The sequence below is a fragment of the Cinclus cinclus genome, chromosome 18 (assembly GCF_963662255.1).
Source record: "Cinclus cinclus chromosome 18, bCinCin1.1, whole genome shotgun sequence".
Taxonomy (NCBI): domain Eukaryota; kingdom Metazoa; phylum Chordata; class Aves; order Passeriformes; family Cinclidae; genus Cinclus; species Cinclus cinclus.
In genome coordinates, this window is record NC_085063.1 from 9,093,396 (window position 1) to 9,119,418 (window position 26,023).

The 26,023-nt window shown below is 57.2% G+C and overlaps 2 protein-coding genes across 2 annotated transcripts; one reads left to right on the forward strand and one right to left on the reverse strand.

Annotated features, from left to right (window-relative positions):
• Positions 1–577: 577 nt before the first annotated feature.
• C18H20orf204 (chromosome 18 C20orf204 homolog) lies at positions 578–3,166 on the forward strand. Its single transcript, XM_062504961.1, has 5 exons — positions 578–592; positions 685–819; positions 1,044–1,106; positions 1,210–1,362; positions 2,217–3,166. The coding sequence occupies exons 1-5, from the start codon at positions 578–580 to the stop codon at positions 2,373–2,375; spliced, it is 525 nt and encodes a 174-aa protein (XP_062360945.1). The 3' UTR covers positions 2,376–3,166.
• A 5,033-nt stretch (positions 3,167–8,199) lies between these two features.
• On the reverse strand, positions 8,200–17,602 carry LOC134051290 (ammonium transporter Rh type A-like). Its single transcript, XM_062504963.1, has 8 exons — positions 17,277–17,602; positions 16,031–16,175; positions 14,158–14,233; positions 13,320–13,466; positions 12,910–12,984; positions 11,979–12,189; positions 8,492–9,595; positions 8,200–8,422 (listed from the first exon to the last, which is right to left on the reverse strand). Exons 1-8 carry the CDS (start codon positions 17,600–17,602, stop codon positions 8,200–8,202), a joined length of 2,307 nt encoding a protein of 768 aa, XP_062360947.1.
• Between the last annotated feature and the right edge of the window lie 8,421 nt (positions 17,603–26,023).

Below are 26,023 nucleotides of genomic sequence, written 5' to 3' on the forward strand. Positions count from 1 at the left end.
GCAGCAGCTGGGATGTGCTGGTCAGACCAGATGCTTGTGCTGCTTCTGTCTGGCTTGTGGTGAAGGCTCCTGAGCCTGGGATGAGCATGAGCTGTGCAAGGAAGCTGGAAAAATGCTGTATTATTTCCATCCGTGCAGCAGAGGTGTGGGAGTATCCTTTTGAGGGTGTTTGGATCTGTTTGGGCTGATGTGTGGATGCTGTTGGTGAGGACCAGGCAGGTCCTGCTTCCAGCTCCTCTCCAAGGAGCCCAGAACCTCTCTCTCTGCTCCCCTTGGGTTTTGGTGCTTGTTCTCTGGCCTTGAAATGGCACAAAATGGGGATCTAATAGAACCATGATGGGGCAGAGAGCTCAGAGTTGAGCCCCATAGACTGAACACAGGTCCCTGACATAGCTCTGTGCCAAGAACCCACCTGCTGGCGTGAGAGAGAGCTTTGTGTGTGCCTTAGACAACACTGCTGGGCTGGGCTGGGCTGGGCTGAAGCTGGAGCAGTTTCCAAAGGACATTGCTCCAAGGGGGATGGCTCACCTGGGAGGATGTTCTTTGGGAGAGGAGGCAGTGGAGGCCCCTCCATCACATGGTGCATCTTCAGGTACAGGTCCAATGGAGCTTCTGACTAGGGGTTGAAGGCAGAGCCCAGAACATTCCTTAATCCTCATCTGACTCTGAGCCCTTCCCTGGCAGATTTTCCCCCGGGTGCTCTCCTGTGCTGTTCTGCTGCTCCTGCTCGTGACTGTGCTGAGCAGAGGCAGGAGGTGCAGCATTGCCAAAATCCTGAGGCAGTACCGCGCCGTCATCTTCCATGAGATCCAGAACCTGGTGAGCCGAGGCAGGGCTCTGCCTGGGGGCCTAGCCCTGCCTCTGGGAATGCTTCTGGGCTGGATGCAGCCCCGCTGTGGGTTGTGGGGAGGGAAGCTTAATATGGAGCTGGCTGCTTTGCCAACAGTGTTGCGGAGGGGGTTGTGTTTAAATGGGGGATCCTTGTTCCAAGTGGGAGGCACCACTCCTGCAAGGTGCTGGATCTTCTTGCTTTATTTCTTCAGAGAAACCTGACTGGGTCAATGTACAGGAGTGGGAGGGCTGGGCCTGCTTGTCGTTCGGACAAGGTGAGCACGGAAGGACCTGGGGCTGGGGCATCGTGTGGGCTGAGCCCCCAGGGAGCCACGGAGCCTCCCTCCCTGCCTGGGGCCCTGTGCTTCTCCTCTGCAGGACCAGAAGATCCTGCTGTCCATCTACAACATCAGCATGTCCCTGCGGGAGGTGGGGGCTGGCACTCTGCAAGGCCCTGAGGAGCTGGCAGTCTGGAGGGTGGCCAGGAACACCAACTTTGTGCTCCGGGAGAACTGCAGGAAAATCAGCAAGGTAGGAAGCCCTCTACTTCCCAGCCATGCCAGTGGCTCCCAGTTCCCAGGGTTTTGGGCAGACCTTGCCTTCTTTTGTACTCTCCTGGCTGCCTATGAGGGGTCTCCAGGCTCTGCCTGCTTCATTCTGGGAGCTGGGGAATGCTGATGGCACATCCATTCCTGGGAGCTTCAGAACGAACAAGGGAGAGAAGTTCAGTTGTGGCAGCGTGGGCCAGGCTCGTGGGGTTTTACCACTGGCTCTCTCCCAAATGGGTTTTTCCCCATGTGCCACGATAGTGTGGCTGAGGGGAGCAGGGGGCATTGTCCTGGTGGGATGCTCACCCTATGCTGCTCTTGCTCCTAAGTACTCATAGGCAAGAATTGGAATTTCTCCCCTAAGGGCTAGTCTGGGTTCCTCTGGCATCTCCGAGGCTCTGCTGGGGAAACCCCATCCAGGAGAATCCCTATGGCAGCAGCAGCAATTCATCAACAGCAGGGAAAATCAAGGGCAGCAGAGTGCCAGCTCCCTGCTCTGCCTGACCCTGGCACAGCGCTGGGGACTGTCCTCCCTGCCATGGACATTGGCTGGGGACAACACTGCCTGGCATCTGCTGCTGTGGGATGGAGCTGCTGCTGCTCTGGAGATCCGGTCTGGTGTCCGTGGGTGTGCTGTGGGGCGCACACCACCAGCTCAGACAGACAGCCACCTCTGGGGACTCTTGGGGACCCGAGCCCATGTCCTTGCCACGGGCATTTAGCAGTTTAACCGCCTCAGCCATGCAGAGCCTATGTATGGTGTCTTTTGTCCCCTGCCTAATGTCTCTGTCATGTGCGGGGGGGTTTCTGCTCCCTCCCTCGGCACACGGACCGCAGAGCCCGCCGCGCACCGCCCCGGCCCCGCCGCAGCGAGGGGCACCCGGCCGCAGGAGGAAACATCTGCGGGAGATCGGCAGGAAGGCGGAGAGGCTGGCGACCTGCTGGGAGAAGCTCAATGCCCTGCACGCCCCCCGCCAGGCACCCTGGGACTCGTAGGGACACCCTCGCCACAGGCCGGGGGGATGCGCTGCTCCGGCACCGGGGCTGCCAGTGGCATGTTTGGGAACCTGGGACAAACTCAGCCTTGAGGGCAGAGGGGTTGCTGCCAGCAGAAGCCGGAGCTGAATTCATCCTCCTGCTCCAAGTGGTGCCCAGGGACCCGATCCACCACCCGTGGCTGGGGCTGGCAGGTTGGTTTGCTCTGGGATGGTTGTGGCAGAAAACTGGAACACCAGAAACGCTGGGAAGAAGGGAAAGAACCAAAAATAGAAGGCGAGGTGTGGGCTCTTAGTTGCTCCTGGCCCTGCAGCACCTGCTGTTCTCTTGAGGACAATGGGTGGGTTTTGGGGCTGTAGGAGGACACGTGGGCTCTGGGGGGTCTGCTGGAAGTGAGGCCACAGCACATCTGCAAGGCTCTGAGGTTGTTAGGGCTGTGCATGGGGACAGGTGTCCCTGAGGCACTGCTGGGATACACAGAGCAGCTGGGCACCCGCAGTGGACAGGGAAGTAAAGGTGCATCACTGAGCCCCTGGGGAAGCCTGGGGAATTCTGATATTCAAAAATCCCAGGAAGGTGTGGGGGCTTTTGAGGCCAAGGCTCAGCCTCGGTGCCAGGCAGCACTGTGGAGGGACCTGGCTCAGTGACACTGTGGGTGCCCCTGCAGGGAGGGAACAGTGGGGTGTGGGGTGAGGTAAAGTGAAGAGCATCCTCCCCTGTCACTGTGCTCTGCCAGCTCACCCCATCTGTGGCCTCCACTGCTCTGCTGGGTGGCAAACAGCCTCTGAGAAGCCAGAAATAAAACTTCTCCTTCCCTGGAAGTACTTTAGGTGCTTTATCTGATGATCCAGAGGCTTTTGTGCTGTGGATGGAGCTGGCACAGTGCAGGTCTGGCCATGGTGCTGGGCCTGTGGAAGCCCAGGCAAGCCCACAGCAGTGGAGGGCACAGTGGCATCCTCCCTCTGCTCACTATCTGCATCCCTGGTGTGTGGGCGATGGAAACCAGGTGCTGCATTTTTGGAAGGACATTTCCTTGCAGACCCGGGATGGGCCTGCAGTGTGGCCCTGCCTCAGTTTCCCCAGCCCATGTCCGCGCGTGTGGCTGCTGTCCCAGCCCTGAGCGGGGACGGCTGCGGGGGACACGAGATGGCAGCAGCGGGCTGTGAGTGCGAGCGGAGCCGGGCACTGTCCCCGCCGAGTGTTCCCATGGCCACAGCAGCATCGCCGGCCCTCGTCCCCACTGAGCCTCAGCCACCGACCCCGGTCCGGGCAGGGCTGTGGTCAGGGGGGGCAGTGAGCCCTGCCAGTGACTGGGATACCCCCCGTGTCCTGCAGGGGGTGGGGGGCGGCTTTCCCTGGGGGATTCTGAGATTTCAAAGGTCAAGGGATGCTCAGGGGGCGCTGCCCACCCCCTGCCTCTGGGAATTGGGCTGGGAGGAGCTGGACGGGCTTCATCACCAGGGATGGGTAGGACAGAGCCCTCCCTGCCCTGGGCACGTCTGAGTCCCTGGGGTGTAGCAGGATGCGGGCGGGACCGGTTGATTTGATGGGGCAGGAGAGGGACCCTGGTTCGGGGGTCAGAGCAGGGGCTTCAGCCTGGGAATGCTGCTCTTGTGGGGTTCCTGGAAGATGCTGGCTGCCTGGCACGGGGCAGGCTGGCACCGGGGGCCATCCAGAGTGCCCCAGCTCAGCACATCCCAGTACCAGAGGCCTCCTGGTGCCATGCTCCTCCCCGGCTGGCCCCATAATGCCCGGGCTCCTTCCTCTCAGCTCTCTGCTCCTCCTCGGGAGCGAGCACTGCCCTTTCTACTGCCCCCACAGGCGGTTTTGCACTGGTTTAGTTCCTAGTTTTTTCCTTATTCCTCCTCCCTTATCCCAACCGCTGTCCCTCCACAAACCACTAGCATCCCAAAATAGCCCTACTGACGCTTGATATCCCATGGATGAGGCTGGGGGCCACGGCAGGACCTGATAGCTCATGCACCAACAGGATCGGGATGGTGGCTTGGGGCAGGGTGACTCACAGTCTTTTTCTTTATCAAGGCTGGAGCAAAGTCCCCTCCTCCAGTGACCTGTCAGCACGTTCCCAGATAAACCAGAGCAAAAACCATCTCCCTTTACTACCCTTCCCTCACAGGCAGCTGCTGCCGAGCTGGGAACCTGGTGTGGCAGTGGGAATGAGTGCATGGAAAGGAAGGAAAGAGTGAAGGAAGAAGCAACAGGGAGGGAGGGGGGAAAACGAGGTCGAAGTGATGGTGGAATCACAGCAAAAACAGCCGGAAAAAGGAAACAGGCCCTAAAAAGTCAAATAAAAATAGCAGCGAGGGGAACCCAAGTGTGCAGCACATGGGAGTGAGCGCATTTCCTTCGAGGGCAGCACTGCATGCTCCCGGCTGCTCTGGGGGGGCTGCTCTGATGTGGCTCCAGCTGCTGCCATGGCCCCCCCAGTCCCCCCGTGCTGTGCCAGGCACTTGGCAGCAGCTCAGCACCCACCCAGCCCCTGCCTCACCCCGGGTCCCTGTGTGCCCTTGTGCAAGCCCCTCCGTGCTGGGGCTGCGGGGATGTGGAAAAGGCTGCACACGGGTTGAGGGCATGCAGGGGTTGGGGGCTCCTGGCCGTGCCCACACCCCCGCCTTGTGCCCTGTGCCGCCGGTGTCACTTTGCCAGATGCATCCGAGCACTGTGTGAGCAGCACAACCTCGGCTTCCTCCCCTCCCTGCTTGTTTTGCAAGCACAGCGGGGTCCCGCTGGGAGATGGGGGTTGGTGGAGGAGCTGCGGGGACAGGGATAGGGGCAAGGATGGGGGCTGCTGCTCTGTTCCAGGACCAGTGGGCTGCATCCCAACCCAGCTCGGGGCTAAGCTCAGAGGCAGCAGCAGAACCCAGCATGCAGGGCACTGTTCTGGGGGAGAGTGATGGGGGATCAGAGTGGGCTACCGTGCCTGGGGCCCATACAGGGGTGCAATACCCAAGTGCTGTGCTGTGGGTCCACGCTGGGGTTCCATGCCCAGGAACTGTGCGTGGGGACCTTAGCCAGGGGTCCACAGCTGGGGGACAGGGACAGCTGTGGCTCCATAGAGGCACGTTTCAGCCCTCCTCACCACCATTGTCCCACCAAAAAGCAGCTGCCCCTGAGCCATCACCATCTTGGGGTTCCAGCACCCCCTCTTGGCTCTGGGGACCCTTGCCCACATAAGCTCTCTGCTTCAATCCTCACTCTCTGCAGCAGGGCTGGGGGGCTCAATCCCTGGCAGCCCTGGCACACGCAGGCTGTCTGATGGAGCAGAGCAGCGTTTTGTTCTCTCCCATCTCCCTGCAGCTTCCTGAAGCTGCTGAAAGCCCAGATTTACAGTGTGATAAACGCTGGAGGATCTGCAAAATATCTGACTGCTCCATCCTTTGGAGAGCGACTGGTTTGGAGGAGCTGGGAGCTCTGGGCAGCACACCCAGATGCAGAACAGTGGGTCTCAGGGAGGAGGGGTGGCCGGGACTGGAGCTGATGGAGCCACGCGATGATCCAGGTGGGTCCCAACACACCTGGCCGTGGATCACTGGGTGCCTAAACCCCTCTGGGCAGTGGGAAAGCACTGAGCCCCCATCATTTCTTGGGCCTCTTGCTGCTTTTTGGAGCATCTGCTGACCAGATTGTGCCGCGGCGTGCCGGGGTGCCCGTGCCAGGACATGCCAGCCGGGAGGTGGGGTGTGCCCAGGCCCAGCTCCGGGTGTGCTCCCTCCCTGCGCCCTCATCCCTCGCTCCCCTACTGGGTGCCGCGGGCTGCTCTGCGGGAGCCTGCGTCCTCATCCTCGCTGGGAAGGGCTGGGAGATGCTGGAAAGACGCTGCTCCACTGTCTCCGGCAGCAAGAGGTTCTCAGCCTCGGGGCTGTGCCTGCATGTGGGTGTGAGTGAGTGCTGGGGTGTGTGTGCACGGATGTGTCCGTGCATCACATGTGTGTGTGCCTGTATGCCTGTGTGTGTGTGTGTGTGTGTGTGGGCACATGCCCGGGGTGTTGTGCAGGGCTGTGCACACACGTGTGTGATTACAGGCGTGTGCACAAAAGTGTGTGATTACAAGTGTGTGTACACACCCGTGTGTGCGGCTCCTCTCCACGGCTGCTTCCCACAGGGTGTCTGCAGCTCCTGGTGCCGCTGACCCCGTGTCCCCTGCTCCCTGCCCTCCCTGCTCCCCGTGTCCCCTGCTCCGGGTGCCGGAGCTGCTGCTGGATCCAGCAGGCCTCGACGTGGGGGCAGCCACCGGGCCTGGGATAGCGGGCTCCGTGGGAGCACGGGCTCTCACGGAGGCTGGGCACTGCCGGTCCGGCCCCGATGGTACCGTGGCTCCCCGGGCGGGTGCCGGTCCCGGCGGCTCTCGGCACCCAGCGGGAGCCGGGCAGCGCTGAGAGGCTGGTCCCTGCTCCGGTGGCTCCAAGCTGTCATGGGGCACATCCACACCGAACTGCCAAGAAGATGGGGGGCTTCTGGGGCTCGTCTGGGGAAGGGGGAACCGAGCTGCCTCCCGCCCCCAAGGCCCCTGGCTCCACCGCTCAGCCCGCAGCATCCTGCGCCGGGGCCCATTGTTCGGCCGCGCCGGGCTGCGGGGCAGGATTTCTTTGTCAGAGCTCGGCAATATTTTATTCTAACAATTAACCAAACACGCCCGGGCCCCCAAGCCTGTTTGTGATTATTGGAGGGCGAATTCCCCAGTCTCTCTCCCTCTTGGTGTTGGCTCCGCCTGGGGCTGCACCGGGTGGAAGGGATCCAGCCCCTCTCCCACCCGCTCAGGGCTGGGGACCCCCAACCGCGCCGACAGCCCCCCACTCCTGCAGCCAGCGCTGGGGGGCTCGGTGGCCTCGACCCCCTCGGGAGCCCGCAAGCATCTCCCGCATTGTCTCGGCAGCAGCGGGATCCGTGGGGGTGCAGGGGCAGCGGTGATTCATGGCAGGGGGGATGTGAATCACAGCCCTCGCTCTCCGGGCAGGATGCGGCCCCGCGCTCCCAGCTTGCCGCATGCCAGCCATGGACCGCAGGCTTTGTCCTCCGCAGGGTGGAAGCGGCTCTCTGCCCGTGGTGGGATGGGATGGGGCCACCGCTCTTCCTGGGATGCTGGCGCAGCTTTCCCAGCTCCAGCTTCGGGGTGGGATGAGGGTGCTGTGGGCTGCGGGTGCCTCCTGCATCCTGGCTCTCTCCGAGGCTCCTCTCCGTGCTTGGGCTACATCCTCAATCTTGCACCAGTGGTAAAAAGAGTTGGCGCTTCTCTTTGCAAACTTTCCTGGAGGATGAATTGCCCAGCTCAGGTTATCAAATCTCTGCAAAGTCCTTTGCTTGGGGCCATCTCCCTGCTGCTGCAGTTTCACGCTCTGGTAGTGGATACTGAGCTCCTTTCCTGTAGCTGTGGCCTGAGCTGGCAGCCTCCTCCAGGTGCTGCCCTTTGTGGGTAGGGGAATCTGGAGCTGTGGCTCGGGGAGAGCACTGAGGGTGATGCCATTTGCTGAGAGTGAAACAGCTGAAGTCAGTGGGCTGGAGAGTGGCCATCTGGGTTTGTGGGGGCTATTAACCACCCTGGGGAAAACACCCTGAGCAGGTCGTTTCTCTGGCTGCTGCCGGTAATGAATGGGTGCTGGGAGCCACTGGGACATGGGAGGGGGGGGTGCAGCTGCAGGGCGGGAGGATGGAGAAGTGACCAGCGTTGTGGTGCTGGCTAAGCTATGCCGGCATCCTCGACAGCCGGAACCAGGCATGGGGCAGGGAGTGAGTGCAGGCAGCATCTCCTGCTGATCCTGCCGGTAACATTCCCCAGCCCTCCCTGCTGCAGCACACACACCACTGCCTAAACCCGCTCCTTCAGAGCCAGGGCTCCTTCCTCAGAGCTGCTGTCTGGCCCCGGGCTCTCAGCCTGATCCTGGACCTTAAAATACAGCGAGTCATCGAAGCAGAGCCGCTCAGGGGGCCGGGCCAGGCAGGGCAGGCGGAGGGCAGCACCTGTGAGCAGCCCGGTGAGCAGCGAGGCACCGACGGCCACCGCCAGCCCCGCTGCCTGGTACAGCGCCTGCCTGCCCACCCCGCGGTCCCCCCACTGTGCCTCCACCACCTCGCTGGCATTGCCCCCAGCGGGGGACGGCTGAGAGGGTTGGGACCCGGAGGTGTCCTTGGATGCCACCAGGACGACCAGGATGCTGGCTGCAGCACCGAGGATGCCAGGCAAGCCGTGCAGGTTGTGGATGCCGCACTGGTCAAGGAGTGTGAGCTTCCTCCCCAGGAGCGGGGTGAGGAACCTGAAGCCGAGAACACACACCAGGGCTGAGAGGCTGCCCAGGGCAAGAGCAGCCACTGGTGGCACGGCCATGTCAGCCACCACACCAATGGCCACCCCACCGGCCAGGCTGCCGTTCTGCAGGTGGCCGAGGCTGAGCTTGCCGTCCCTCTCCAGCAGGCTGGAGGCCACCACGGTGGTTATGGCACTGGCACTCATGGCCAGGAGGGTGTTCAGGATGGCACGGTGCTGGGCATCGCCTGGTTGGCAGAGGACAGCCACAAAGCTAGGCCAGAAAACCCAGAGGATAAGTGTCCCCACCAGGGACATGAGGTCAGAGCTGGGTGTTGGGGTTTCCTTGGGGTGCAGTGGCTGCTGTGTTGCCCTGAACAGAGCCTTGGACACACCAAGTCCAAAATAGCAGGAGAAGACATGGATTGTGATGGTGCCACCCACATCCAGAACACCCAGACAGGTGATAATGACCCACTCAGTGGCAAGGTAGAAGGGAATTTCACAGGTGGCCATGACAAGCAGCTGGCAGGGGCTGGCCCTCCCCAGGATGGCCCCCACGGAGATGAGCGCTGTCACAGCAGCAAACTCAGAGATGAGGAGTTTGTGGAGGTCCAGGTGGACCTGGCCATGGTGGAAGTGTTGGAGCAGGCCCTGCAGTACCAGCGCCCACTGCATGGAGAAGTTGAGTAGGAGGAAGTTGTGGGTGAGGGCACTGAACCCATAGCGGGGCAGGAAGGTCAGTAGGAGTCCCAGCCCCACCACCAGCATCACCTGGATGTCCTGGAAGAAGGGGAAGGTGCTGTAGACCTGGTTGGCCACCATGTTGGTATCCTCTGCCTGCGCCGAGGGCTCATCGTAGGTGATGAAGAGGGCAAAGAAGAGGAGCAGGGCACCCTGGAAAAGCCCCAGGAAGAGGGGCAGGAGGCGACGGGGATAGGTGGAGGGTGGCATAGCCATCCTGGAGTGGACAGGAGGGGATGGTGGTCGTGGTCAGCAGGGCACTGATGTGAAGTGACAGCCCAGCAGCGCTTCCAGGGTGAGCTCCACTTGCTCCTACATCAGGGGTTTTATGGTCACAGGTAATTATTAACCAAAGATCTAAGTTTATGTTCCAGAAGAGGAGGGGTTTGCCCCTCCCTTCTTTAAACACAACACCCATAAAATAACCACATGTTCTTGTTTGGCCGCCATAAAAGTGGACATGAGGGGCATTATGATTTTGAAGGGAAACAAGAAAATCCTGTGGTGGGGCAGATGAAGGAGAAGGAGTTTGGTGAGAAGCTGGTCAGGGATGGGGGTACCATGACACTCACCCCTGTTGAACTTATCCCCATCCAGGAATGGAGACTTCCCTGCTGCAACCCTGGATTGATGCTGGCAGCTCAGACAACCCCAGCTCCCGCTCTGGCTCTGCCACATTCCACTCCAGGCTGGCTCTGGCAGTGCCACGACCCCATTCTGCGGGATGATGCACGTTTTCCTTATCCACCGCTTGGATTTTGTGAAGCGCCATAAAGCTCCAAAGTCAGGGCTGAAAAGATCATTTTCTCACAGGTTTGCATTGGCTTAAATGGCTGGAAATTCATTAACAATTAGCGCGCGAGAAAAACAAAGCCCAGAGCAGCCAAGCAGCTACCCCAAAGTTTCTGGGTTGCTTCTTAGTGTGACATTTTGCCAGTGAATGTCTGGAAAAAAAATAAAAAAAAATATATGAGAACCACAAGAACAAAAGGCAGAAGGGTTGGTAAATATTTGTTCCAGAGAGGAGATATTTTTGTGCTGTCCCTGATCTCAACACCCCTGCCGCGGGCGCTGGCTCCGCGCCGCTCTTCGTCATTGTTACTGGAGGATGAGGCAGGCGAGGGCGCAAAATGGGAAACAATTGTTGAATAATCTGCACGAGGCTCCTCTGCCAAACCCTCCCCAGCCATTTTTCAACCCAAAGATGCTGGAAATGGGGGCAACAGAGAGGAGGAGGTGGTGCTTTGAAGGCAGTGCCTTCAACGGGTGAGGAGGGGTTGTATTGTGCCCAATCCATGGCCAACAGCAACAGATGGGTGGTGGGAACAGTGGGGGTTTTGGGATGGGAGTTGGGATGCTTTGTCTGGCCCTAACATGTCCCCACGGCATGGCTGGTGGTGCTAATGGCGGTGGATGCTCTTATGGGGATCCCCCACTCAAGAAAATCTGGGGCTGGGATCTTCATAGTGGCACTTGTCTCTTTGCTGTCCCTGAGGATGGGATGGGATGGGATGGGATGGGATGGGATGGGATGGGATGGGATGGGATGGGATGGGATGGGATGGGATCAGTAGGCAGGATGCTCCCATTGCTCCTGTCTCTGCCTGCACAGGGACACAGCCTGACCCACCTCCTGTGGCTGCTGCCAGCTCCCAGCTCCAGCAGGCAGTGGCATGAAGGACAAAGGGATGCAGACAAAGCCTCCCCTACCCATTGCTGGTTTAAAAAAGGCAAAGAAAAGGGATTTCAGCCCCCAGCCTCACCTGTGACCATTTGCACAACACATCAGCATATCAAGGGGATTTTCAAGGAGCCAGCCTGGTAGAGTGAAACCTCTTTGGTTGACTGTGGGTGAGATACAAACCCAGGGAGATGCTTGGAGCAGGTTGTGCTCCTGTGATGGAGGAGCTGGGCTGTTCTCACAGAGCTGAGGAAGCATTTTGGCTCTGGGTCATCAGGGGCTGGACTCCTCTCAGTGTGGCTAGAGGTGGGTGCTGCCCGCTTGCTCTTCTCCTGCTACCCACAGCATCTCAGCCTGCCCCTTCCTGCTTTGGTTTGGGGCTTTCTAAAGGTGTGGTTAAATCAAATACTAAAAGGAAAAGCTATGGATCAGGTCTTTTAAGAAACACAGTGCCTGGAAGACTTCAAGGTTATGGCTCAGTGCCTCCTGCAAGGAGGAGGAAGATGCCGGAGGGGTTCATCCTTCTGGAGCAACCCAGCACTGCCAGATCTGCTGGAGAGGACAAAGAGCACATTGGGAAGTTTGGGATGCAAATCCACTCCTGGATCTAGCCATCATCTCTGGCAAGGGGCAGAGGTGTGGGGCACCAGGAGGTTGGAGTTCCTCACTGGACTCTGCTGGGTCAGAAGGTGCTGGGGACACAAGGGGAAGCTCCTGGGCAGGGCTGGGCTGCTGGACTCAGTGCATGGGGACAGGGTGCTCGAGGGGGTGGCACGGCTCGGTCAGTGGGCAGTTGCAGGGTCAGCAGGATGTCCTTGGACACACAATCTTTCCACTTGAGATCTTGCTCTGGCAGCACTTGGGGATTTGGGAGGTTTCTCTGGGCTCCTGGGATTCCTTGTGACCCACAGCCCCTCACATCCCTACCAGCAGCACCCTCGGCTCTGCTACATCCATGGGGCCAACCAACACCACATTCCTTTGATGAGCTATTGGTACCACAATCCCCTTCCCTTGGGAAATGGCCATCCTGTGAGCCTTTCCACTTCCCAGACCAGATGAGGCACAAAAAGCAGTGATGCCCACGTGTTCCCTGGACCAAAAACCCCACAGACGAGAGGAGGGAAACCCTGCCAGGTCGCAGATTAAAAAATAACCTTTATGGCACCCATAAATGAAGGTCAAAATTCCAAGAGGTTGCTGGGAAGGTGAAAGTCTCCCCCGGCCCTGGGGCACCCCTGAAGGCAGAGAATGATTAACCCCACAGTGCAGGGTGCACCATTGGGATGCCATGGTCCCTGCGGGGAGAAGGTCCAATCCCTCCAGTAATATTTTCAGGCACACCGAGTTTTCTCTTGGCACCAAAGGACAAGGGATGGAGGAAGCATCTGGCGAGGGCCTAGGCAGCAGGGAGGGAGGGGAGCATTGAATTCCACCCCCCACATCCCCCTTTCACTGGAGGGGGCAGTTGTTTTATGGCAGGAGGACTGGGGAACCATTTTAGCAGGATCCACGCTGGGACTGCTGGAGGAGTTCCCCGCTGAGGGCTGGATACAAAGAAAAGCTGAATTAACCGAGGGTCATATAAGGCAACAGGATCTGACAGATCCGAGCCAATATATGCTGGCAGCAGCCAGTCCATGGCACTGTGAGAAACACTCCTGCAAATTTAACAAATCCCCATGGTCTAGAAAGTCATGTACAAGAAATTACTAATGAAGGGATCTAGTCATATCTGGATTTCCAGACGTTGGTCATGCTCCCACCGCGTTCTGCAGGCCATATAAGTACATGGATCTGAATCCCGGGTGCTGGAGACCGGGAGGATTGTTACGATCATCTTGCCTGACCTCCTGCGTCAGACAGGGCTCCCGGCGAGGAGGGGATACCGGGCGGTGGCAGCTGGATCCTGCGGCTGTGCAGGGCTGGGGATGGATGGAGAGAGAAGCCTGAAGGGGAGCAAGGTTTGGGAATGTGGCTGAGTGCTCCCATCACCCAGTGATGATGCACTGGCATCCAGATGGGTGCTGGGCAGGAGGGAGCAGGAGCCCCAAGTTGATCCCTGCAGGGCAGCACCGTGCGATGGGAAGAAACTGCTGACAACCCCCTGACCTGGGCATCACTCTTTAACCCGCTGCTCCCTCCAGCCTGAAGCACCCCAAAATCCCTCATTCCCTAAAGACCCTGCCAGACATCTGGGCTACCTGCGCAGCTCCCACTCTCTTCCATCCCCTCCATAGGTCCTACAACAACCACCCACCCTCCTGCTGCCTTAAGGAGCCGGGAGCGATCACCTCGAATGTTTTCAGAGCTCCGGACCAGCTGTGACCCCGCGAGCCCCGGTGCCGGCTGTCAGGCGGCGGGCAGGGGGCCAGCCCCCTCCTCCCCAGCCCCTCACAGCCGGGTCCTGCCGGGTAGGGGGGGACACAAAGCTGAACAGACGTCACCCCGGCATCACGCGGCCCGAGTGGCCTTCTCCATCTTGTTAGCACATTGTGTAACACAACATGTGGAGGCGCTGGGACCGCACACGCATGCACTCCCCGACAGCCCAACCGGGGGGAAAAGAGGGAGGGGAAAAAAGAAAAAAAAAAAGAAAAAAAAAAAAGAAAAAAAAACCGAAGAAAAAGAAAAAAAAAAAAGGAAGCAATTTAAGCTTTGAATCTTTCTCTTTAAAATGTTCTCATGGCTTCATTAGAATTTGCAGCCACAGAGGCTTTGAAGAACATGGTATAAGGAGTGAAACATCTGGAAAAATTAGGATTAATGAAAACATAATTCCCAAGACTAAAGGAAAGATTAATCCTGCGTTACCACTTGTGTGTTCCACAGCTTTTCCCCAGCTCGTAACACTGAACTTATTAAATCGCCCTGAGCTGAGTTTTCCTTTTCTCTCTCCCTCCCCTATGGAGCCCAATGGAAGCAGCTGATGCCAAATGTAAGGATAACCAACTGTGCTGGCCAGCGCTGGCATGAGCACACCCGGCCCTGTGCCAGGTGGGCACCCACTGCCCAGCAGAACCACGGGGGATCCCTGGGTGGTGGTGGGGCTCCAGCAGGTTTCAGGGTGGTCTGTACTGGGCTGGTGGGTGCTGTACCCCACTGGGGTTGCACCTGCTCCTGCCTGGGGTCCTGCGCAGTGTGGGGACTGACCAGCTCGCGGGATGGAGGATGCTGGGGAATTAAAGATAAATTAATGAACCCCCTTCTCTGCTGCTGGATGCTTGGCCAGGGTGGGACTGGAGTGGCTCTGAGGTGATGGTGTCTCTGGGGGGCATTTCTGTGAGAGCAAGGATGCTGTGTCATGCCATACCAAGCCGTGCCACACCATTGCATGCTGTGCCATGCTGTGCCATTCCATGCTGTGCCGTGCCACGCTCTGGCATCACCCCTGCTCTAGGATCTGGGCTGTGACCAGGGAGTTGGGACATGCCAGCCCCGTGCCAGCTGGCAGTGTTCAGCTTTGCCACTGTGGTGCTGGAGGGTACTGGGGGGTTCACATTGGCTGTGCCAGCCCCTGTTCAAACCCCCTGGACAGTGCTGGCCTGAGATCTTGGGCAGCTTCGAGTGGAGCTCAGCCATGCTGAGGGACCCTCCAGGGAAGATGCTCTGGGGTGACACACCCTTGGTCCTTCTAAAATCCTGCAGCAATTCCTTTGCCACCAGCAAGTACCACTGATAGGTGCCAGCCCTGGTTCGGGGTCACATCAGATGTTTGTCCCTGCAGCTCTATCACCACAGACACCGATCTGCACAAACGGGCGGGGCCGGGGTCAGAGTGTGTCCCCTCCCCAGACCAAGAGGCTGTGGAACCGTGGTGCTTTTCGGGAAGAAGGAAAACAAGGAGACCTCACTGCATTATGTCTTCATCCATCCCGCCCTGGGCACAGGGAGGCCGGGCACTGCCTGCTCCACACCTGGGCTGGCTCTGCTGATCAGCCCACCGCAGAGATCCCGGCAGCTGGAGCCTGCAAGGATCGGGATGCTCCGAACGATGGGGACAGAGAGCAGCAGCCGTTCTGCGAGTCTCTGCTGGGATTTGGGTGGGCTCTTGCCTGCTGGGTGCTCCGCACGACGTCGGGGTGAGGGAACCAGATGTTTTCTGCATCCCCTCCTTGCCTTCTGTCCCGGATTATGCCAGGACTGCATCTGGATGGGGCCAAAGGTGTGTTTGACCCACGCATGGGAGATCAGGGCTCACTTGCCCCGGGCCTGGTCGAAAAAGGCTGCTTTGCCCCGCACACGGAGTGAAGGAGGAGGCAGCGTGCCCAGGCCACTCCCCAAGCAGGGGAGGCTCCCAAGGGACTCAACGGGACCCCTCTCTCTCTCCTTCCCACGCTGCTGTCCCGCTCAGCTCCAGCTTGTTTTCCAGAGAGGAAACAGGCAACCTTGCTATTCTTTTTTTCTCCTTTTTTTTTTTTTTTTTTTTTTTTTCTTTTTTCGATTTTCCTTTTTCTCCCAGTGTGAGCGGCGGGGCCCAGCTGGGGGGCAGCGGTGCCGGGTGCCGGCGGGCGCCAGGTGCCGGCGGGGCGGCGCGGGAGGTGCCCGCCGGCCGCGGGGGGACAAAGCCGGCGACGGCCCGCGGCGCTCGGGACCGCATTGTGTGAGCGAGGAGGAGATGGATGAAGGTCACATCCTGCCACTCTTCCGATGCCCGGCACCAGGAAAAAGCTGCGCTTTGTAAATATAAAAATAAACAACAAACTCTTCCCCCCATTTACCACCTCTCCCCGCCCCCCCGCCGCCCCAAGGAAAACAACAACAGCCCCCGCGGTATCGCAGCCACCTGCTCGGGGAAGTGATTTTTCATATAGGCAGGAAACTGGGGTCTAATTAAATCTGGGGTCAAGAACATAAAGGGAGAACGAAGTTTATTTAGGAGTCCTCGTGGAGGGCAGAATGGGGATGCTCAGCAGAGCTGTGGGGAAACCATAGGACAGTGTTTTGGTGGGGCTGGGGGGGGGGGGGAACCTGGGGGTGTTTTGGCCTCAGAGTGGGTGACAGGGCATCATCTTCCTCCTGCCAGGGGTCCAGCGTGCCCCAGCGGACAGTGGTGGCAGTTCGGTCCTCATCAGGGCAGGGATGCTCTGGAGGACTCCCCACTCTCCCTATCCTCCTGCGGGTAGAGAAAGGAGCCCGGGGAGCGTCACGCTCAGACCTACAAGAGTGTCCCCAAGCCTTCAGCGAGATCATATGAGGTTCCTGTTTCACAAGAGGGAGGATGGCATTTCCATTGTGCTCGCCGGGGATGTGTTGCAACGGGGCAGCCGCTTCCATCCTTTGTCCTCCTCCCCGCAGAGGAGGAGTCTCAACCTCTGCCAGGGTGACCCGTCACACCCTGCCCCCCCCCCCAGCCACCACATTTGGCTCCACTGGCCGCGGCAGCCCTCCTCGGCGGGTCCCGTCCACAGGCATCGCCTCACTGCCAGCACTCTCCGGCTCCAAAGGTGCCTTCTGCAGTCACCGCGCTGGGAGCCCTCTGCCGGGGGTCCCCACCAGGTTAGGAACGCTCCAGGAAGGTGATACCCACCTCGAGCCACTCCCAGAGCTGACCCTGGGGTGCTACAGCTGCCTTCCCCTGCCCGCTGCGGGGCTCCTGCCTAATTTTCACCACCAATTAATAAACGAAGGACTGATCCCACCAAAGCCCAACTGGGGAGCCCTGGGTGCTGGCAGCAGCCCCAGCTCCCCGGGATGATGCCACTACCTCCGCCCCTCTCCCATGCCCGCAGCAGGCAGTTTCCAGCTTTTAGGAAGCACCGCAGAGACCTTTGCCTTTGGGTCGGGTGCTCCCAGCCGAGACCCGCTTTCTATTCCCCAGCTGGGGTGTGCCTAATATAAAGTATCACAGCATTGTTATGAAAAATAATTCAAACCCACCAAAAAGGCCAGCAGCAGATGGAAGGGTGAAATCGGAGCAATCCAGGCTGGCTGTAACCCTTCGTGGGCAGGGAAGGCGGGACAGGCGGGACCAGCATCCACATCCCAGCCCTGCCGCTGGTGCTTGCGGGTATGGAAGGGAAGGTGATGGGCTGAAAGTGTCCCTCCAGTGCAGACAGTGGGCAGGACAGGGAACGATTTCCCATGGGAAAGGGGAAGCTCGTGCCTCGGGGCTCATAAAACAGCCGGATTTTTTCCTCTGGCTTTAGGGATGCTGGGGAGTACCCTCATCCCCAAATTCCTGCTGAAGGATGGGACATGCAGCCTTAGGCGTTACTCAGCCCGGGGGCTGCCCGTGCCCACCCTGCAGCGGGACATCGGATCCCTTTTGTGACCGCTGACGGTTCGCAGGTGCCACCCATCACGCTGGGTGCGTGTCCCCTCCCTGCCACCAGCATCCTGCCGCCGAGCCGGGTACCAAGGGTGGCGCTGGGGACGAGGACGCGTCCCCAGCCGCGGGCCTCGCTCCAGCTGGGCGCTGTTTTGTAAGGACTCCTGGGCCTCTGCGGCGCAGAGATAAGCCCAAGAATTCGCCGTCAGTTCCAAATATCCCGTCCGCTTCCTCCCGCCGTCCTCGCCGCCGCTCCAGCCCGCTTGTCTCATTTCCGCAGCAGCGTGCTGGGGAGCGCTTCCTGTTTTCCCCCCGGCCCCGGGGCGGCGGCGGGGGGCTGAGGGGCTGAGGGGCTGAGGGGCTGAGGGGCTGAGGGGCTGAGGGGCTGAGGGGCTGAGGGGCTGAGGGGCGCGGGGAGGAAGGGCAGGACAATGGGCGCAGGTCGGGACGGGCAGCTGCCCATCGCCCGGGATGGGGGTCCTCGGTGGCCCGGGATGGGGCTGGGAGAGAGGAGGAAGGCGGATGGCAGGTGGCAGCAGAGGGGACTTGGGTCCTGGGCTGAGCTGAGATTGCGGATGGTGTTTCTTTTCTTTCCTGATTTCTTTATCTCTTTTTTCAAGGGCTTTTTTGTAAATCAACCCGAGCTCCCTAGAGAGCGTCTCTGTACCGCAGTGGGAGCCCCTGCTCCAGCTGGGCGTGAGGACAGGAGTGAAGCCGGGTGGAGCACAGCCCTGGGTGGGGGGACCCTGCCCTCTATGGGGCAATGAATCACCCCCTCCCAAATCGCATTTTAGGGTCCCTCCAGTCAAACCACCACAACCCTCTCTTCCCCAGCCACAGCATGGACGAGCAGCATCCTCACGGGACTGCCACCTCCCAGGAGCTCTGCCACAGGGCAGGAGGCTAGGATGTGGCTACCCCATCCCAAACTGCAGCCTTGGGTCCCACAAGGACCCATTTCGGAGCTCTGCTTATTCAGAGCTCAGCAATCTCCTGCCACGGGTAGGACCAGCCAGGGGACAGCCCCGTGTCCCCCTGTTTTGGGGCTCCTGCCCCCTGGTCCTGGGCTGAGCGTGAGTGTTTACTCGGTGCCTTTCTCACCACTCACAGCATGGCAGGAGTTATTCAAAGGCGGGCGGAAGCGAGCGCAGCAACTGAAACAACAATGAAAAGGAAACAGAGTTCGAAAAATTCTCCGTTCATAAATCAACTAAACTGCAGGTGATCCCTGGGCAGGAGCAAGCTGAGGAAGAGACACGGCTCGGCTCAGCATGGCCAGCAGCCAGGCAGGCTCTGGCCCCCCAGGCAGGGATGGGGGAGGCTGGGATTTCCCATGGTGGTCCTGAGAGATGCTGGGGTTGGTGTCTGTGTCCCCAGGGCTGCACATCAGGGACTTCGAGGCAGGTGAGGTGCAATCATTGCTGGGTTTATTTTTATTACAGAATTTTATTGTACATCTGGGTGAGAAAGGTGAAGCTTTGCTGGGTGGAGTGGGTTTGTGGGGTCAGCACTGCACGCACACACGCAGGCACACACCTCCTTTCCAGGCCAGAGGAATGCAAAAAGCCCAGGGATGTGATGGAGTGCAGGGACTGTGCCACAGCCCCTTGCAGCCAGCAGAGTGGAGGGATATAGTAATTTTGGTGCTTGAGGGGTTACAGAGCAGCCCCATGTTCTTTATTCATCTCCATGCCTGCCTTTTTGGGTTGAAATTCATCACTTTGGAAGCAGAGAAGTCAAAAAGGTGTGGGTGAGCATGGCTCCAGTCTGCAGCTGTGCCCTGGGAGATGTTGGGGTTAATAGGAAATGATCCAGTGTTCTCGGCAGCATCAGGCCATGGCTCCTTGCTGGGATCTTATAAAGGCTTTTTCCTCCTTAGGAAATAGAGCTGCTGGATTGGGACAGGCTCCTCAGTGCTGGCAGCATCTCTGCACGGGCAGGGGATGGGCATGGTTGGAAAAAATCTCTCCCTCCTGCCTCCAGTTGTGTCCTGCAGCATCTTGCTGTAGGCAGGATGGGGACCAGTTTGGACAAACCTAACTGTCCCCTCCTAGCTGTCCCCTCTGCCAGCTCCTGAAAGCTGAGACCCAGTCCTGGGGACACCAAAAGGAACTTGTGCTTTTGGGACCAGTGGATAGCCCCAAGGACCAGGCTGGTGGCAGTGGGCTGACCTTACAGCAGAGGAAATGATCCAGTCGTGTTCCCCACACTGGGAAAGCCAGGAGAGATTGCATATCCCCCTCTGCTGCTATCCGTCCTCCCTCCTGTGAATTCCCTGTCATCTTGTCTTTTGGCAGAGTTGGAAAACTGGGAGACCACCGTAAATAAATCCTGTGTCTTTAAGCAGTTTTGTACAGTACAAGAAAATGCACTCGTTGAATTACAGCTTTTTAATCAAATACATGTAACCATGTCACTTAAAGTGCTCGCGAAAAGCAAGGAAAAAAAAAACCCAACACAATTGGAAGAGCACAATATTAAAACCAGCTGCCTGCTTACCCCCACCACAGTTAATAGTTTTTGAATGTTCTGAATGAGAGAGAAACCAGAGCCAAGCTCCACTTTCATGTCCATCTTTCTGATCAAGCCCTGTCAGACGGGGGGAGCCGGGCAGCCTGGCACAGAGGCGAGGGATGCGGGAGGGCTTCACTCCCTTGTCCTGCTGCTTTGCCCATCCCTTCGGGCTTTCTCACTGTGGTGATGGGATGTGGGAGCCCATGGTCTTCCTGCAGGCAAAGCAGCGCTGCCTGGCTGGGACCCAGCCTGGAGATGGGAGCACAGGTTGCCCAAGCCATGCAGAGGTGAGGGACGCTGCTCTGGGACATCACCACCAAACTGTGTATCACCTCCTGACCAAATTCAACTCAACTCTACCACTTGATGCTTCTATCTGCAATCACCGCTTGTCCCCCTGAGGCACTGCGCTACCCACAGCATCCCTTCCTCTGAGCATGCCAGTGCAGTCCGTGGTGTCACAACCCCGTGCCCTGTTCCCTTGGGACACACATGCCAGGACCACCTCAACGCCTGCCTCTGGCCTCGCTGGCCACCGACCCCCCTCCCAGCACAGCCTGCTAACCACCCGAGCTGTGCAGTTCCCCCGCAACGTGGACCACTGCTCATTAAGCATGAGGCAGAGACCACCAAATATGTCAAAACACACTTAAAATTTATTGTTTCATACCATACGTTTGAGTCTCTTGAACGCCGGCCAGTGTTTCTCCCTCTCCACGATGGGGCCTATCTGCTGTCACCGATGCTTCGTGTATATGTGTAGCCCGCTTGCTTGCTGGCTTTTTTTTTTCCCTCCCCCTTCTTACTTTAAATGCAAAATACAAACAATTGATGGAAAATGTACATTTGTTCCATATGGGACGGTCGGAGTGTGGAGAGGAGCCAGCAGAGGCATTTTTAGGCAGACTTCTCTCTCCAGCGGATGGCTGGATGGTTTCCCAGAACGGCCCCGCGCGGCCTGGCCTGACTCTCCTGACGAGCTTCAGACGCTCTGTGACGCTCCCACGATGGTGGGGGGGACGTGAATCAGTTCCCTGAAGGGATCAACCTCCCTGGGCTGCCGGGCACAGGAGGAGGGAGAGACTTCCACCAAAGTCACTGCAACATCCTGGAAGGGTTGAGCTCGGCTGCGTGGGAGGCGATGGGGAGACTTGGTTTAGGACTTGTGTAGGAAGTTGAGTTAGGCTGGTTGTGTTGTGTTGGGTTGGGTTGGATAGACTCAGCTGGGTTTGGTTGGGTTGGATAGGCTCATTTTGGTTTGGTTGGGTTGTGTTGGGATAGGTTGATTGGGTCCTTTGGGATAGGTAATGTTGGATTGACATTGGTTAGGATGGGTTAGTTTGGTTGGGTTGGGTTGGTTTGAGTTGGGTTGGGTTGTGCTGGGCTCAGTTGTGTTGCATTAAGTGGATTGGGTGGGTTGGGTTAGGTCATGCTGTGTGGGTAATGTTGGGTTGGATTGGACTAGGTGACCTCTGGAGAACACTCCCAACCCTTCCATGACCCTTTGGCCTCCCAGTACATCACAGCATTGCTGAATTATCTCAAAAGGACAGCACAGAGTGGTTCTGACAGATGTTGTGGGGTTCAGTTGGCTCAGAGCCAGTGAAGAGAAGCCCCCAAAATCCCTCATGGTTCACACAATGAGGCCCAAATCTACCCTCTCCGTAGGGACCTGTCCTCTTCTTGGGGACCCCAGCACGGTGCTGTTGGTGTGGGACTGGGGTCCAGGGGCTTGTGGGGGCCCTAAGACAGGGGAATCAATGTGAGAGCTGGTGGGAGCAATGCTGGGAGCTGTGGGGGGGGGACAACCAAAGCTCCACAAGGGATGTACAGGCTGAACTTCACAGCAAAAAAAAGTGCTAAAGCATTTCAGGCTGCACAGATTTCCCAGGGCACATTAAGGACTCCTTACTGGCTTATTTTTTTTTTTTTCTTTTGCAAAACCTGTAACATTTATGACACCCCAACTCCTGTTCCCTGCAAGCAGCTGCCCTCCCATGCCTGCAGAGAATTTCTGCTGCCAGGAGCAGAGCTGGGGGGTGGCACCCAGCCTCACCCGAGTGTTCCTGCTGCCTGGCAGCTCTGGGCATGGCGCAGAGGAAACGAGGCCTTTCCTGTCTGCAAGGAGCATTGAGATTTCCAAACATTTCCTTTCCCAAACTGGGCTGCAAAGAAGAAAGTTGGGGAAGGCTTGGGAACTTTGCTTCTGCTTGACCAGGAAAGGTTGTTCTGGGAACATTTGAAACCTTTCTTTGCATTTCAACCTTTTCCCTTTGGTTAACCTCCCACCACAGAATGCTGTTACCTCTCAAAAGGTTTTGCCTCCCATTTAAAAAAACTTGGAAACTTTTTTTTTTTCAATGCACTTTTTCTCAAGTCAGGAAATGTTTTGGAGCTGTTTCCAACAAACAGGTTTGATTTTTTTTTTCCCTGAAAAAGTGGGGAAAATATAAATACAATCACTTGGTCTAGAGCAGCTGCCTGGTGCCACAGTGGGGAACCAGCACTGGCAGCATGTTCCTTTTCTCAGAGATGCTCCCATGCCAAGCACCCAATATACAGGGACCAAAAGGCTCTAATTCCCTGTTCATCCCTGCCAGGATAACTTCATCAAAGCCATGGTGTCAGTGCTCCTGCCCCTATGTGAGCTCTAGGCTGGGATGGCTGGGGCTGCCCTGGAGCTGCCAATTGCCACCCTGAGCATCCTGCTTGCCCCTGGCTATGCCGCAGCCTCAGCCTTGGGAACATCGAGCCTGGAGCTGAACGCTGCTGGGCTGGGCTGGCTGGCACATGAGGTTTTAATATTTGGGTGGGTGATGTCATCGAGCACTCCATAACACTGTTAAAAATCCAGAACGTCTATAAAGCTGATCTGTGAACCTCCAGCAGAACACACACACACACACACACACACACACACACACACACACACACACGGGTGTGTGCACATGGATATGCACATGGACACACAGACATGGACAAACAGACATGCACATGGAGGGGTGCATACATGGAGATGCACATGCACACATGGATGCACCTACATGTGCATGCACAGACATATCCACAGAGAGATGCACGGATGCACGTGGAGGAACACGTGGATGCATGTGCAGGCTCAGACACACAAAGGGACAACAAAAAAGATGCACAAAAAGGATCAGCACACACATGCACAGGTGCACACACATGGCTACACACATGCACACAGAACCCACCCAGATGCAGGCACGCAGATATCCAGGGATGTGCACAGCCACACACACACACACCCCAATGCCTGCACATTGGATAATGCACACAGGGATGGAGGTGAGCATGGATGCATGCAGTGATGCAGGTACACACAGATGCACGGGTGTGATGCACACCAATGCTTGCACACGTACAGGTTTGCACACAGGTAGAATTCACTGCCCCGCACCCCCAGGGGACACAGAGCAGATGCCACCTGCCCATAAAGTCCAGGTAGGACCTGGCATTGCCTCCCCCTCTCCCTGCATGCTGAGAAAGCCGTCAGGATAGGCTGTCAGGTTTTCCATTTACCTGTCAAGTACCTTCTCCATATTTCTGCCATAACGACCTGCTAAAAGCCCCTCGATCCTCCTCCCCAACCCAAAACCATCCGGCCTTGAGCTTTGGAGAGATTAAGTCATAAAAATCGGAAGGGGCTGTGCAGTAACAGCCCCGGCCTGAGCCATAACGGCAGTGAAATCATCCCCAAACTATGTCAGCTCCAGCCATTTCCAGTCCCACGTCACACCTGAGCCACCGGCATGCAGTGAAAGAAAACACTGGGGGATGGTTTCCTGGCCCCAGAGCAGCTCTATGGGGACAGGGGAAAGATAAAAATAATATATATGTTCAAAATATATAAAAGTAACATCTCAAATATTGGAAAAATATATGCAAACATATAAAAATAAATTCCAATGCATATAAATAATACAGATTAACATAGAATGAATATATAAGGTACGAAAAGAGATATAAAATTATAAAAATAATATGTAAAATAAGTGGTGTGGTTACAGCTCATCAAGAAGCCAGCTCCCTTCCCAAGGACCCAGCATCTCTTCCAGGTTCAGCTGAGCACGCTGCCCTCCTGGTGGAGCTGGATCAGCCACTGTGCCACGAGTCTCACCAAACCCTGGATTTGGAGGTGCACAAATCCTGTCCTGGCCATGGCTGAACCATGAAGCTGCAGCAGTGATACTGTGGAGAGGTGCCTGCCCACACCTCTGCTGTACCAGCACAAACCAGGTTGGTTTGGACACTTCTAGATAAAGTTGATGTCAAAACAGTGAGTTTAGGTGAAAAAGGCTGTGTGGAACACTGAGTGATGGTAGGAGGTCTTTTGGAGATCTTTTGGAGTCTGGCACAATTCTTTCTGCCTGCTGATATCTGCTCTGTTCTATTTTCCTCTCTCCTTTCCCTTCTCTTTCGTTTCCCTGTGACCTGGGGTAGGGCTGGCCAGCGATGTGGAGCTTTCACAGTGGCTGTGGCTTTAATGTGGTGTATCCTTGGTGGAGTTATGGATGGGAATGACCACCCATTGCAGCTTTCAGTGCCTGTTGTAGCTCCACAGCAGCATCCTGAGGCATGAATCACAGCGTGGTTTGGGCTGGAAAGGACCTTAAGGGTCATCAAGTTCTAACCCCCGCCATGGGCAGGGACACTTTCCACTAGACATGGTTGCTCCAAGCCCAATCCAACCTAGCCTTGGACACTTCCAGGAATGGGGTATCTGCAGCTTCTCCAGGCTCTTGTGCCAGTGCATCACCACCCTCATTCTAAAGACGTGTCATATCTAATTTGAATTGACCCCCCCCCTTCCATTTAAAAACCATGGTGAGCTGGCACAGCCTGAACCACGGGGAAAGAAGGGAATTTCTGCTGCAGAGAAGTGACTTCACATTTCCTCCATGATGTGATGGACAGCGGCTCTCCCCAGCACAGCAGAGCAGCTGGGCGAGGACCGGCCTGCTCACTGCTGCTTTGAACCACAGGAAGTGACCGCATCCATGCCTGGAAGGTACCTGGAAGCTGGGGGCTGGAAAATAACTCAGGGCTTTCTTCTTCTCCCCCCTCCCTCATCTCCTTCCTCCCAGGCTGCTTCAGGGAGCGGAGCGGGATGGAGCCCATGGCCGGCTGCTTCCTTTCATAGTCATCAGCGGCGGCACAGGATGCTTCTCATTTGGTGTTGTGTTTGTTTGCTGCAGCGCGGGTTCTGGCACCCGCCGGGCGCCTGCCAGCCCTCCCGTGTAGGTAGTGAGGTCATTTTTCCATGTATTCCCCCTTTTTACATACTGTATATGGAAAGACAATGAAGCGCCTTTGTGGCGTTCCATGGGAACGCGTCGCCAGCCCCCGGAGTGGTCCCGTTTATTAGCGCTTCACATTCAACAACAACAAAAAAAAGTGAGTCAGGATTGAGTCCTGTTAACACTAATGTGAATTTAATTTAGGAGAAGCTTGAAAATTAATGTCATTTGTTAAATATCCATTTCCCCTAAAAGGCAATTCTTTGCCAACAACAACAACAACAAAAAAACCTCTTCTATTCAATTTTTAAATTTTTTTTTAAACAGCCTTTTTTGGCGATATCAGCCTGGTTTAAATCACTTGGTGCTCAAGGAACGGATGCCACCAGGTTTTAAGCAACAGATTGTTGTTCCTCCTTTTCAAATTGAACAAAAAAGCTCCCTGTAAATCATACAGTGATTCACAGGAGGGGGATGAAGCTCCGGCAAAGAACCAGCAGCTCTGAGCAGGATCCGGCTGGGCATGGTGATGGCTCGGCAAGACCCGCGGCTGCTGGAGTTGGGAGGCAGCCAGTGAAGGCCAGGAGGAGGAAAGGCTCTGGTACATGGAGTTTTCTTCCAGCTCCAAGGATTGGAGAGAAAGCACTGGAGCAGCCTGGCTCTATTTTTGGGGGGTTTAATGGGAAAACAGGGGGACCACGCATCGACACGCTGCCAGCCTGCCAAAACAATGACCACATCAAGGCTCGTTTTGGAGGAGGATATCACATGTTTTATTATATTTTAATCTGAAAACAGCTGCTTTTCCTGCTGGGAGCATCTCTGGGCGGCACGGTGTGGTGCTGTGAGGCTGCCACCAGAACCCCATCCCATCCCATCCCATCCCATCCCATCCCATCCCATCCCATCCCATCC